At 36.0% G+C, this 15479-nt stretch overlaps 1 protein-coding gene across 4 annotated transcripts in view; it reads right to left on the bottom strand.

Moving 5' to 3' along the window:
* Positions 1–15479, bottom strand: part of LOC134541023 (adenylate cyclase type 2-like) — a 469698-nt gene that overhangs the window by 67689 nt on the left and 386530 nt on the right. For all 4 annotated transcript variants that reach the window (XM_063384159.1, XM_063384162.1, XM_063384160.1 and 1 more), the window contains 2 exons: positions 10847–10942; positions 4798–4921 (listed from right to left, as the gene is read on the bottom strand). In XM_063384159.1, the coding sequence (XP_063240229.1) occupies positions 4798–4921; positions 10847–10942 (220 nt within the window). The remainder of the gene's footprint in view (positions 1–4797; positions 4922–10846; positions 10943–15479) is intronic.

Raw genomic sequence — 15479 nt, 5'->3', positions numbered from 1 at the left:
TTAGGAGCGTGCCCGACGCTGAGAGCGGGCTTGGTTAGGGACAGGTGGTGCGTAAAACATCAGGAGGGCTAATATCTCGCCGCACACGGGCCACGTAACGCCCTGAGTTAAGAGTTTTCCAGCCGGGTCCACGTGCCCACTCACGTGGTAGCGCCCATTAATTTCCACCGATATTCCAACCTCAACACCGGTACGCCCTCAACATGTAAACAGTAACTCGAGGGATCAAAACAACTTTGTATTTAATATTAACCGTATTGTAACCCCTCCCCCCTCTTTGGGGAAGGCACTGCAAACACACCACCCAGCTAGGAGTATACTCATCTTCCAATAACTCCAACCTAACAAAGACTCTGGGCCTAGCTAAGTGCAGTGCATTTGTGGTTAGCATAAACACAATAGCAGACCTCAAAGAAAACAAAACTAAAGAAGTTTGCAGGGATAGGTTACCTAAATAACATTCAAATATACTGCGTGCATCCAAATAAGTATACGACGATTTATTGCTGCTGCTGACAACCTTAATACTGTAAATGCCAATATACCTATTTGATTTGGTACAAAAACAAAAAAAAATTAAGCTGTAGCCGACATAATAAAGAAAATACCTTAAGTAAAACTAACTTATTCATTCTTAGAAAAAAAATATCTCACTTACAAAATAAATTGTCTACTTAAGTCTAGGCAGATAGCAGTTCACAAAATTACTTTGATAAAATTAAGTCCGCGACGACACAGACAGTTAAACAGGCACGTAGCAGGCGGTAAATGCGGTGCTTCCATGAGTGTACACTGAGCCACCCAAGTTTTTATTGTGGTGTAAAATACCAGTTGGTTCCATTATTCGCACAATTTACTGTGCTGTTCAACGGCTTCGTGGGCCACCACACAAACTAACTGACCACCAACAAATCCTCGAATATCCTGCCAGCAGTAACTTGCCCAAAAACATAAACTTCTATGAACATGTACATTTGATAAGCGCAGTATCTCACAGCCAGTCAAATCTCGGGGACAGTGCATACGACGAAAACGTAATTGTATGACGGCGCTCAAACTAACGGAATGGCTTCAAACAAACTGACTGGCTTGGCATAGCACACCAAATATATTATATCAAACCAATTTAAAAGTTCGGCAGCAATCGCAAAATCTTACAATATTTCGCCCACTTTCGAATGCTACTCAAACTTTGGCCCTACACAGCCTGCTACCCTGGTCGCCAAAGTTACTCCACACAGTTATTCACAGTTAATGCTCTTATTGGGGCAAGAGGGGCGCGATGGGACGGACTTGCATTAAAAATTTCTTGAAGTCGCAGCGCCGTCCCTGGGTGCTGTCTCATGACGGAATCGACGATGGCCCGGCCTCGATCACGATGTCTCGTCACACACAGTCTTGCAAACACGCCATTCGCCAATGTTATCGCTTGGCTGACTCGCTTTATACTCCGCTATCCCCTTGTGTACTGCCTGTCAGGCCACAGTCAACTGCCGCATGCCAAGCGTCGCTTGCGGGAAACACAACAGCCCAGTACACACGTAGCAAAAACAGGGGTGACCAAAATTCCGCAAACCACTCAAAGTCTGCGACACTCGCTAGCTGCTAGGCCAAACAAAACAGATAAAAACTACAGTAGCTAACCACTATAAAATAATATGAAATAATATTCAGCTGAGGAGAGCACGCCTCAGTATTTCGTATTGAAAATACTGAATAACATAGGTGAGCTTACTTCATTTTCTAGGTCTGTGAAAGTACTTTGCATAAACAGGAATTTTGTACTAAGCGGATTCGTATTAATGAGGTTAGACTGTACCTATTTTCAACAGTATAGTATAGTATAGTATAGTATAGTATAGTACAGTATAGTATAAAGTACTATTATTCTCAAGTAATGAAGAGTACAAGGATAAAAACCAATACCGATTCAATTACCAATACATTTTGTAAATAATCACAGAGCAAGTCTCCAAAAATTCAATATTTTTAAGTAATAAGTCAGTACATTAATAAAATTATTTGTAATAGAATGTTTGGTAGCTGAGAAAAAATGTATTTTACTGCATAAAATGTGTCAAAATATGCATTTGACTAAATAACGAACACAAAACTCAACATTCAAATAATGCCTTAAATTACAGAAAAATTTGAGTGAAAGTTGCCTATGAAGCTATAAACAAGTTAATAGAAAATATGAGTGTCACCTGAATGGATGAAATTATTGTAATACTTTCATGGGTTTCTGTTTTTTTAAGTTTTTGTTGGAATTAGGGCTGTGCGAATGTGACTTTTTCAATGCAAATCAAATGTGAATCAAATAATTGCAGATATTTGCAAATAGCAAATAATTTGCAAATATTTTCTAATAAAGTTCTAGGTATAAATCTGAATAATTACAGTAAAAATTTGGCATATTATAAATTGTTGTTTAAAAGAGTAATGTTTTTTAGCTTCATATACATTTTTATTACTCAAGTAAAATGTAAATTTTTATGTCTCTTCTAATGGTTTAGTAATAAAACACAATCAGTGATATCGAAATGTCTTCATCAAAAGCCAAGCCTACACCTTGCCATCAACATTACGTAGAATGTGCAAAAAGACCAATTCCTTTACATGTTCTGGATCCAGGAATTGCCTCTTGGAAGTGACAATGTTCCCAGAAGCAGAAAAACAACGTTCTGAACTTCACTTCTTCTTCTAAAAATTAAAAACGGCAAAAAAGGTTTATGAAAGTAAACAGATCTTCAATATATCAGTTTTATTCTCCGCAATAAATAGTCAAGCGATTACCAATCGATATATCGAAGAGTTGTTTATTAAAACTGCTCGTAAGCATGGTGAATATTCCGTTCTCAGAGTCTTTTCGAATCAAACGTGTCAAGGCAAAATAATTTGTAATGAATTTTGTTTATCTTGTCTTTTTAATTTTATCTAATTATTTAATTAACATTTTCAGTAGTTTAAAAAGCGATTGCGCTGGAGCAATTTTAGCAACACAATTCTCTGGCCATGGGCCGCTCTGCTGGCCATCAACACAAACGGACAAGTTCTCTTTTTTGCTGTAGCCATGATGGCCGCTATCGTTAAAAATTTTTCTAGATTTGTATTAGTAAAATTAATAGAATGGTGACCAAAGAGTATGTGTGCATTAGTTTTTAAAGGTGAAAGCTGATGCGCTGGCATTGTTTTAAATAGTTTTACACTTTTATATGGCACAAACATGGCTCACCCGAAAATTGTGCTAAGGACAACTGGATATAATAAATTAATTATGCTACACATCACATAAAGTTTGCAGTAAAATCGGAAGCATTTATGATAATTTTCATGCTACATTGGCTTTAACTGTTCTCAGTATGCCCATTTACCTAACCTAAAATTTGATGTAAGTAAACCGCTTACAGTTTTTTTCTTCCAATGTCTCTCGGAAAATGATTTGTCGAGGTTCGACATATTATTGTATCACACGTTTTGTCAAACAAAAGTAATTAATTTAATACATTCGAAAACTTTAGAATATTTGAAATTTTCAAATACCTAATTTGGTTTTGAATGTGAATTTAATCAAATATTTGATTTGCAATTTCGAGTATTCGCACACCCCTAGTTGGAATAAATTATATCTTAAATCCAGAAAATCGTAAATATCGGTACATAACTATTATTAAGCTCTAACTGTGTGGACTTTTTAAGGTACATTGTAATGAAAATAATACATTTTTATTTGAAACATGAAAAACCTAATGTTATAAATTAATTTTGTACAAATATAACCCAAAAAATTTACGTTAGCCTTATGTTTGGAAATTATGTTCCTTAAATTTTTAATAATATTAATTTTTTTCTCAGGCTTAAATGTTTTTCAAAAATGCAAAAGTTAAAACGTGAAGAAAAGCATTTATATTAGTCAACATTAGGCGTACCATACAAATTTTTTTTTCATAGTCCAAAGACTATCCTATTAAAATGAATTTGCATTTGGTATGAACAGAGCTGACAAAATCAAGATCTTAACACTTGAAGAAATTTTTATTTTCCAAACATCGTTGTTGATAAATAAATTAATAAATATAATTTGACGTCGACCAGGTCTGTGCCCGGCCCCTCCCCTCCCACCATTACCCTGTTTCAAACCGCTCGCCGAGTGTAAGCGCGCGTGCGTGCATTTTGGTCTGCCCTGCAAGAGGCGATTGAAATCTGTGCCATGCACCCCTCAAATAATATTTTAATTAAAATAGTTTGTAATTTTAATTTTACTTATTTTTTATTCCCTGAGTGTTTTGTTTTATTTCAGCTTAAGTAAGGATGGAGCAGCTTAATGCGCAAACACTTTCAGAACTCCCCCCCAAGGCGGGTATTTTATGTTTTGAACTTAATAATTGCCAATACAAGTCAATGTTAGTATTCTGTAATAAGTAACTGTAATTTATTATTCAGTGCTCGAGAGGTTCTCTTGTGTTATCTGTTTCGTCACGTAAATATAAATGGCCAAACGGTAATTAAACTGCTTCCTGCCACCATGACAGGACGCAGCGACCACGTGTGATTCCGTCCCGTCCTCCGGCATGTGTTGACGCCTAGAGCCAACATTGGTGTATTCTTGTGAGTTAAGGAGCGTGCCCGCCGCTAAGAGCGGGCGGTTAGGCCAGATTCGAGTAGTTGGGGCTACGTCAAGACCCTGAGAGGTGATAGCCGGGCCCACGTGTCCTTAAACCATGTGGTGGCGCCCATATTCAGTCAACGCTCACACACCGCATGGCTCTTTTCAACCCAACTGTACGTATAGCTTACCAACATGGATAGGCAGGATGTTTTCCAGCAACATCTTGTTGACCATGTGAGTGATTGCTCCTTCGTCTTGTTCTTCCGAGAGCTGTCTTTTCCACTTGTAATCCAGTCTGTTTATGTACTCAGTCTGCAAGGGAAAAAAAAATCTTATGATTGAAAAAATAAAGATATTTTCATTTTGCAGACAGTTATATTTTAAAAAAATTCACTATATGCACAGTTTAAAATTTTTTAATGATATACAGCTAAACAACGTTTTATTTGGCATTTGCATTGCTTAGTTAGTATAGAATGTAGATGTAAAAAAATGCAGAGGAGATCCAAAAATAACTGGAATCGTAATGTTGTGCATCATGTACTTGTAGCACCAGCTTCCGTCGCTAGCGACTGTTGCAGGACCTCTCTTGAGTCCGTCTGCCCCAAGTGGCGTCACAAGCAAGCGATCAGTGTGGTTTTTCTGTTAGTTATTTATCTGTGTGTGTTTTGTAGTGTACTCGTGACGCAAAAAAATGGAGTTGCTTTATACGTGGCAAGAGCGCAGATGAAACTTCACACCTGCACATTTTTCATGAGAATCAACCATTTTTCCGTGTCACAAGTGCACTAAAGACTCACACAAAACTGGCAGAGAAACCACACTCATGGTTTTCTTGTGAAGTGACTTAGGAGAGGTTCTACAACAGCTCCTAGCGACGGAAGATGGTGCTACAAGTACATGATGCACAACATTACGATTCTGGTTGGTTATTTTTGCCCCCCCCCCCCCCCCCCGCCCCTCGTACTTCCACCAGATAATCAACCAGTTAATATAATCAGACTTACACTGAAAGTTCAGGTTTCATAATTAATTTGCATAAAATATTTAACCTAAAGAAATTTTCATTTTGTGGAAGAGATTTGCAGCACTTCAGTACAAAAAAATCTGCATCAATTAATGAGCAATACAGAAGCAAAATAACTTTCATCCTAAAAACAGGTACATCATCCTAAAAATAAGTAAGATATTTACGATGCTAAGGAAAAGCAAACTGATTTTATTATTCTCTGTGAACCAACATGTGTGCTACCTTATTTCTGTTCCCTGTACAACTGCTCAGGCTTGCTGGTACCAGCAAAGATAATATTTGTAAACTCTTTCTGAGCAAACATTTTGTATAAATTTTTAATTTAAAAAAAGATTTGAAATTAGAAATGCCAAAATACAGATATTTCATCTATTCTGATGCTGATGTTGATTCTTACGTGGATTTTTAATTACATACTAATGAGTTTAAGGTAAGTTACACAGTAATTCATGTGACCGAAGAGGAAGCTTAATTATAGTCTAAATATGGCATTAAATATATATATATATATATATAAAACCACAATTTTTTTGTAGTAAAAAATGCTTTATGTTATGTAACAACTAATAACGTAATAAGCTGTTACATCCCAGGTTGGCCCGGCAATACAACCCAGAACAGTAACAATACACTTTAATGACTTGAAAAAAGTTTACGTTTATATACAATGATTTAGAAGTTTGGTTTTTCAAGTTCGTCTAGTTGCCAATATCGAAGATAAATTAGGATAAAAGTTTATTATGTAGTTGTATTAAAAATGAAAGCATTCAAGAAAATCTTTTATTATTATTCCTCAACAAAAAAAATAATAATCATAACTTACATAACAGTTCCAGGTATCACCTATTCTCTGTAGCATGTCGCTCAATTAACGAAAATAAAAAAATTCAAGTCCCTTTATTTTAATGTAGAACAAAGGTAGGTACCAATAAACCCACAGAAAATATCACAGGAGGGTGACGCCTGTAATCAAATTTTAAATTAAAAGTTTAAAAAAATTAATAAAGAAAAAGTTACATTTTGGCCTGGCCCCAACTAGTAGGTGTGAAGTTAGTTATTCGTAAATTTAATTCATTTTTTTTGGTGAGCTGCCGACGACACGGCTGGTCGTAGCGACGATCAAGTGACACCACGCAGTTACCTTCCTTTACAAAGCTAGAAACAAAGGGAGGCCACCCCGTGGGCCAACTGACCAATCACAACACAGTATTCTGTACCTGACCATACAGGGAAATTGTGCTTACAAATTTTATTCCATAAAAATCTGGAAGGGAAAATCACACTACCACATGGCTCGCCCTGATTGGCTGGAGAGGCAGCGGCCAGCGAAAGTTCCAGTCTATTGCTGCGCAGTCATGTTCCCACGTGCTGGGTTTTCCCAACAACGCACTAACTTGAGGGGTGAAAAATAACTAGCTGGCGACAGTGTCGCGCCTGTTTTCCTCTCTTTTCCAATCTTATAGAATGTTCTAGAACTTCAGTCTTATTGCCCATAGTGTGCTTTGTAATTTTAGAAACGTAATTAATAGACATATTAACTTTAACTGGCCAAACAAATTAGAGTGAAAGGGTACTAATAAAAAATTATTACATTCAGCTTTATGTAAAATCTAATCAAAATTAATAATAATCACTATTAAAGCTCAAACAAAATACTTGAACTGCCTATGCATGATAAAAGAAACATGAGTATAAATTATGAAGGAAAAAATACTATGCAAATTAGTTAACATATTATTAACATAGGGCAGGAGTATGCTATGTCACGAGGCCTGTGCAAATATCAGTTTTTTTTAGTTTGAATTTGACTCAAATACGAGTACCTATTATTCTCAAATACGAATAATAAGTTTGAGATAATTGGAATCTCATAAAAACATAATTTGTCACATCACATTACAACATAACATATACATATTTATTTAGTGATACAATTTATTTATAATTAAAAAATTTGAGAGCATTTTTTTTCTTTTTCAATTTATTGATAATTTACATTCAAATAATAAATCTGTTATCAGCTAAGTTAAATTTTTGTGGAGAAACACAAGCTGTTTTACATTTTCGGGGAGTTTTCTACAAGTCACAATATTGCCGGCTGGTGAGGAAAGTTTCTACCTGCACATTTGTGTGGCAGGTTTGGGCAAATATTTTCTTTAAATGTTTAAATGTTTTTTTCCTCCTCATAATGTGACTTTTTTTATTTGTTTTGGGCTACGCAGGACAAGATACATGTCTGAGCTGTCACTACGCAAAGAGTGAGTGTGGGCCTGTCTCCAGTTGTAGAGTGTATTATCCACCAGAAAAACATTGTCATAGCTTGTTAGGCTTTAGGAGTCTTTGCTGTGAGTATGCGGCCAGATTTTTACACGAGATCTATACAAGTTTCTCTCGCTTATCCGCCAGGTTCTGAATGAAACTAATCACAGAGCCGGCAAGCGGCATGCCGTGTTTCTACCCTCTGGTCTCCTGAAAACAATCAACGTTAACATGTGCGTTGTGTATTTTTAGGGACATGTGTTTAGCCTTATCAGTATGCTAACAGTTCTAATCTATTTTTAACAACCTGGCGGACTCTTTTCTCTGTAAAATATGGTAGCTGATAACGTGGGTGTTAGTAATGGTTGCAAATATTGTGTTAAATCTGGCTTTACTGCATTATTCTTCTCAAAATTTTGTGACTGGATGTAGTGGAAAAACACCAATTTAATAAAAAGAAAAACTTTGTTTGATTTGACTTCACCAGTAAATTTGCTATTCATTTTATTTTAAGTTTCAGCTGTTCCAAAGCCTAACATTCGCTTATAAAAATTGTTCACATTTGTTTTGCTTAGTGATGGGTCGAATCCCATTTTTCCCGAATCCGAATCTTGAATTCAAATCCCAAACAGTACCTCGAATCCACCCCTCGAATCCGAATCCAGATCTAAAGGGTTGATTATAAAATAATTTATAAGTTAAGAGAAAAAATTAAACATTATGCAGAATTATTTAACCCTTTAAATTTTTATTTAAAAAAACAAGGATTTTGACACGGTCTGGATCAAGATGATTCCGTTTTTGGTCACATATGTTTCCTGCAGTGCTGAACAAACATTCAGAGAACACTGTCGCAGGTGGTGAACACAAATATTTTTTGGACAGTTTATGTAGCCTGGGCGAACACGCAGACTGAGTTTTCCAGTGTTCGAGGATGTTTATTTCTGGGTTAACTGTAGGATCACGTAAGAATGTGGTCACTTCATCAATTGCTGTAGAATCCGACTTGGTGGATTTAAGGCATTCAGGCATTATCTGTGAGTACAGTGATTAATGTATCCACAGAAATCTGAAAACGAAATTCAACATCCGACGGAACAATATTTTGTAGTTACCAACTTGACATTTGTTTTAAGTCCCAAATGAAGATAAACGCTTTCCTGAAATATTTAATGGAAACTGAAAGGCGCCATCTTGGCTTCAATGGTTTTAGGCCATAAGAAATATTGTCATGCGTCTTTTAAAATTAAGCCTCACTAAAGCATAGTGATTAATATGTCCGAAGTTAAAAGTGACGGGGTGTTTTCTCTAGTTTACCCATTAAAATTCTTTATATTAATATTAGTTATTTTTTGTGTTGCTCAAAATGATTGGCTAACAAATTCATTGGTTGGCCATCATGGAATTCTCAGATAATACATATTTTAACATTAGTAGTCTACACAAACCAAACTTGGTCCTAAAAAAATTCATAAATAGAACGTGTATCAGAATATTTAAAATTGAATCGTGATTAAAATAATAATTGTATAATGTATTAATTTTTGTCATTCATTATTTCATTGTTATTACTACATGTGCGACCGCAACTTGTGATGAAAGTCGGCATTATTGTTGTATTACTAAGAGATTTCTCTGTAAAGTTATTAAAAAAAATATATATATTTATATTACTAGTCTAGATCCTAAATGTGCTTAAAAGTACAATACAGTAGAACCCCGTTAATCCGTGATTCGCTAATTCAGGAATCAGATAATCCGGGACGATTTAAAAGAGCAGAAAAAAAAGAGAAGTAAAAATTGTCGGCGCTTAAAATTAACATCACCGACCCTTTGTGTCACCCCCCTTTCAGCTGTCACATTTGTCACTCTTTAAACTTGAGGGGGATGTCCTGACTTCTGCTTCCCGTCTCCCTTTGTTTGTTTCCACCCGCCAACACACGGCAGGCACCTGGCGAGTGACGTGTCTGGCTGGCATTCGGCTGTACGAAGGGGGGCTAGGCAGTGCTGTATTTTACTAAGCCGAGACACTAATTCGAACACGGCCGGCCCTTACCGTGAACGGATTATCTGGTTTTTTTTTTTTTTTTTTTTTTTTTTACAGGATTTAAATTATCCGGGCATTGGCGGGTCCCAATTAACACGAACAATGGGAAGTTTACTATTTTTTATCCATCTGTCCCTAGGCGCAGTAAGCCTCGGGAGATGTTGTCACATGACCTTGGCCTTAACCCAGCTGCACGCCGGTGTCTGAGAAGCTTGACAAGACCTTCCGGCTTTTAATCGCTAGACCGTGAAATTCGGTAATCCGTGATTATCTCGGTCCCGAACATCACGTATTAACGAGGTTCTACTGTACCTCAATAGGATGTGTTCCAAGGAAAACGTAAACAGGCCAAGTAAATTGTAAGCATTTAAGTTTTTAAAGTACTACATTTACATCAATATTTTTCCTTGAATCCCAAATCTTTTCCCTCGAATTTTGAATCTTTCGAATACTAGAGATTCGGTGGGATTCCAGGATTCGAGGATTCGACCGGCCCATCCCTAGTTTTGCTTGAATAAAGTTGATTACTTAAAAAAATCCAAATAATGCACTCTGTATGTGTTTATGAATGCTTAATATTAATATTTTGCATTAATTTTATAATGAAACGAATAACCCAATTGGTTAATCACTTAATAAGTTCAAACATTACAAATATTTTTTTTTTACTTCAATCCTGTATTTTATAAAATAAATGTAATATACCTAGCTTCGCCTAAAACAATATTTGCAATTTGATTCAACTTTGAGAATATTTTAAACATTCAATATGATATTTGCTTCGCATCAAAAAAACTAGTATTCACACAGCCAAGTGCTATGGTGCCACATTTTTTGCCAACCATAAATACATTGAGCGGACGTTCCAGGCCATCCAGCGACATGGCGAGCACATAACTACCTGTCGGTCCAACATGTGAAGTGTCGTGCCTAGGAAGAGCACGCAGAGTGTGTGGGCCACGGCTGGCTTCATCCCCGGGTTCATCGTCTCGCCATACTGCAAATTAATGCACACATCTTACAATGGCTTAAGTTCCACAGTCAGCGAAGTTATTTATTTATTTGTTCTATTGTACACATGCAGACATACCATACAAACATTTTACTTATTTCAGGGTGTCTACAGGTCCCGAAAGTCACGAAAGTCACGAAATTGAGGGATTGGTCACGAAAGTCACGAAAAAGTCCGGAAATTAATGTAAAAAGTGTAAAAAGTCACGAAACTTTAATAAAACGGACTTTTTTTTATTGTTTTTTGTTTATGTCTCGTACGGACAGACAAATTTAATGTACAGGTCTACCAACTATACATGTATTCGTAGTAGCATTTATGTGGGGTAATACCGTTGGATAATACTCAGAAAGTGACTTTTTGCTATTGGTTAACATGAACAATTTCAATTGGCTCTTCGACTTTCTTGGCTGTTCCACTTTGTGCACTGGCCTTTGCTGTTACAAGATGGCGTAGTACATGGCTGTTCATCCGTGTAGGAAATTAACCGCATGATTGAACGTCTCCGTGTACTAGGAAGCTGTATTTTTAACTGTGATACTAAAATACTTTTAACGAGCGAAGTTAGGTTTTTCGTTTGTAAAGTAAGCCAGAACTAAGAGTGTACAACTATTCGAAACGGCATACAGTGATGTGCCAGTGCGGTATTTGGCTTTATGACTAAACTTGAGACACATCACAAAAGCAATCTGTGTATTTTAGTGCTGTAGGTGTTACAAATCAAATCACGACGAATAATTTATCATGAAAGGATGTACATACGACGTTATGATTAACACATTTGGCCTCTGCTTTATTATAATTATTGTTGGCGGCAGAAATTACAATCTGACTAGGTAAGTTACATTTTATCACATAATTTTTATTTACTCTTTATTATGGTAATTATTTATGCGAAAGTGGAAGCAAGCGTTTAAACTCGCGTGAGTTTTAAACTTGTAAACAAACATTTTTTTTTTATTTAACGAAACGTGACGTGACCATACATCAACCAATGCCATAATTTTCCGAGTTATACCCCTTTAATTTCAGTTTTACACATTAAATTTCCCTTGTATTTCACAAACAAATATGTAGTGATATTTCAGTTATATATAGGCCTATATTCATGTGTGTGCTACGAAAATATATTTTCTCTCTTTCATCATACACGTTTAGGATAATTCTATTTTATTAAGACATTTTCTATAGTATAAACACAAGTACATTTCCGCCAAATTAGCATTAAACAAGCACTTGTGTTGAAAATATCTTCCAGATTGTGTGTATTATGAAATGTCTCGTGGGTGTTTCTGTGTGTAGTGGATAAATTGTGATTATAAAATGGTAAATGTAGTTTTCGAAACAGCTGGTATGAACTGCCATATGCAGGCAGCTGTAAGTTGTGGCTGAGATGCGATGAAACTGATACGAATAGAGCATTTTGCTGCATCTGCAGAACAAACATTGATATTGGTCATGGAGGTGTCAACTCGGTTAAGACACATGAAAAGGGTAAATATCATCTTCAGTTAGTGAATGACTTGAGTTCTGGCAAACAATCCCTAATAACTAGTAGGCTTAAGCTTAAGTCAAATGTTTGTAGTGATGTGACAGATACTAGGCCTAAACCATCATGTTGTGGGCTTGATGCTACTGATTCAAGTTTACTTGAATCAGATTGAAACAAAAATTGCTGCGTACAGTTTTACGCAAAAAATTATGTTTAGTGGTCACCAAGGTCCTGAAAAAGTCCTGATATTGGTTTGCCGGATATCTGTAGATACCCTGATAAATCGTAAGTAAAATGTATTGTTGATGAATTTTAAACCCAAAAAGTTATACAAAATATTTTGTTAAAGGGTCCCTAAAAGGTCCCCAAAAGGTCACTAAAATAATTTCTTCAGAGTCTGTAGACACCCTGCTTATTTCTGCTGTTTAGGAACACACGCTAATTATAATTTATATAAATTTAATTCAAATGATGTTACAAAATTGTATTATTCTGTGATAGTTATACCTACTCTTTGCAAAGTTATGTCTATGGACATGAAAATAAAATTGTTTGATTTTGGATTTAAAGCAGTTATGAGTAACTAAGGTAAATGTAGTCAACTGAAAATGGTCCAGAAATCTAGTTTGGTTTTAAAAGAAAATCAACTACTGAAAATGTAAGAAAATTGCTGACATAATATAGATGATATATCTGAATTTGATTTCAAATATCATTTGAATAAAATTATGATGAACTGAAGAAATGTAATACTTATAATAATATGAGAAGAATTACCTAAGCTTGCTAACATCATATTCTATAATATTGTACATCTCATTCCTGATCCTGCCTCACCTCGTAACTTCTAACATACGCCTCATGAACTTCATTCCTATTGCTCAGATGTTACCTTCAGTCCAAGTCTCTGCTCCATATATGACTGTGGGCACTAAGAAGGTATTGGCAAATCTCTCACACCTGTAGAATGCATCCCCTTGTCGTCCTCATTTTACAATTTCCTCCTTGTTTTTGCCCCCTTCCTTCTAAACAATTCCTAGATACTGTTTGGTTTTAACTCAACACCATCTAATTCAATGCATCTTCTAACATCATTTTGTTCCTCAACATGCCCATCACTTCACTCTTTTTAGTGCTGAATCTCATACCACCTTCCTCACTTCCTCACTCCATGCCTATAACTGCTCTTGTATTACATCTTCCTTTTCTTGTCAAATCGTCAAATCATTAAATCATCAGCAAATAGCATGGCCTTCAATTTTTCCTTCTCCAATCTTATCTTCCACTTGCTTTATTGTTCTCTCCATCACTATAATAAATAACAGTGGTGACAGTGCACTACCCTGGTTCCCTAGTTCTTACACTTATTAGTTCCAGTTCTTACACTGCTACTTTTTCTTTTATACATACTCCTTACTCTACTTATTAACTCTTTCTTAATCCCAGCTACTTCCATAGCCTACCAAACACACCGTCTTTTCACACTGTTGTATGCCTTCTCCACATCAGGAATATCGTTACTAGATCTTTCCCAATTCGTATCTCCTCTCAATCGGTTGTCGTATGGCAAAAATCAGATCTATGGTAGACCTCCCTTCTCTAAATCCATGCTGCTCCTCACGCCATTTGCCTGCCATGGCCTTCCTTAACTTCTTTTCCAAGATCTCATACACCTATGCATAGTGCCACATCAAAGTGATCCATCCCCCTATAATTCTCACATCTTTTCCTGTCTCCTTTCTTAAACACTGGCACCATTGCCTCTTTATTCCTGTCCTCTAGTATGCATTTTTCTTTCCAAATACACCCCATCATGCTATACAGCCAATGAATTCCTACTTCTGCTGGTCTTATCATTTCTACAGTCAGTTCATCCATCCCTGGAGCTTTGCCATTCGGCATCCTTATCAGTGCTTCCTCGACATCTTTCCATGTGATATCCTCATCAGATAACTTCCTGCTCACCTGTATCTTCTTCCTTCTCGTTTCAGTCTTGGTTCAGTACCTATTCAAAATTTACCACACAGTACCTTTTCCTCTTCTTCCGTCCCCACCCACTTTCTTTTATTCTTTCTTCCTTTCCTTATACTACTTTTCTGTGATGAAACAGCTGCTATGAAACCATCTTTGAAGGCTTTGTTCTTTACCTTCACTGCTTCTCTCACATACTTCTTCCACCATGGTAATTACTCTTATTTCCTTTTAGGTATTTCTCATTCTTCCACACACCTCCTCTGCTGCAACAACTAAGCATTTCTTAAATCTATCCCACATCTTCTCGACAACTTGCATCTCTTCATATATTTCTGTCTCTCCTCTGCATTCTTCAGTTCCCACACCGTTATTTTCTTCTTTTGTTGGGTTACTTCCTTTCTGCATTATTAAGGTGGAAAGCAAAGAATAAGAAAAACAACTTTCGCCAAAGATATTTTGAACACTCATTATATCAGTATTATTAGTGTTATGTGTTTCTTGTTTGGCATTATTTTTTTCTTTTGATGATATCTTTGCCTACAAATTCAATTTTTTTGTAACCACCAATCAGCATGTATTTTAGTAAATGTCTAGACTGCGTGTTTTTTAAGTTTAAACAAATATTTAATGTTTTGTTGGACGGTCAGTGGATAGGAACGGCAGCTAAAGAAATTACTCAGGTATTCACATTAGCTAAATATTCAAAATTTTGGTGTATTAATCATTTTTAACCAGATTATGTAATTTTTCTGATCTTGTAAGCCAGACTATGATTGGTCATTTCATGTTAATTACATAGGTAGTATTGATTAATTTAAATTGCAGTTTCTAAGTGTGAATTATAAAAAAATAATAAGAGAATCACTTTAGCAATGAACAACTCGTTTTCTGTTTAAAACCTGAGCAGTTGAATCTCAAACTCAACCAGGAATAGATGCATTTTACGTGTTGTTGAAGAAGAGCATCATTTTCATTTAGATAATCGTCAAAATATTGATCAACTCGACTATTTATTTATTTAATATTTGTTGCATGCCTACCTACAGCTTATGGCCT

Source organism: Bacillus rossius, chromosome 17 (genome assembly GCF_032445375.1).
Source record: "Bacillus rossius redtenbacheri isolate Brsri chromosome 17, Brsri_v3, whole genome shotgun sequence".
In the NCBI taxonomy this organism is placed as follows: Eukaryota; Metazoa; Arthropoda; class Insecta; order Phasmatodea; family Bacillidae; genus Bacillus; species Bacillus rossius.
Note: the sequence above shows the minus strand (reverse complement) of the source record. Positions and strands in the feature narration are given on the sequence as shown.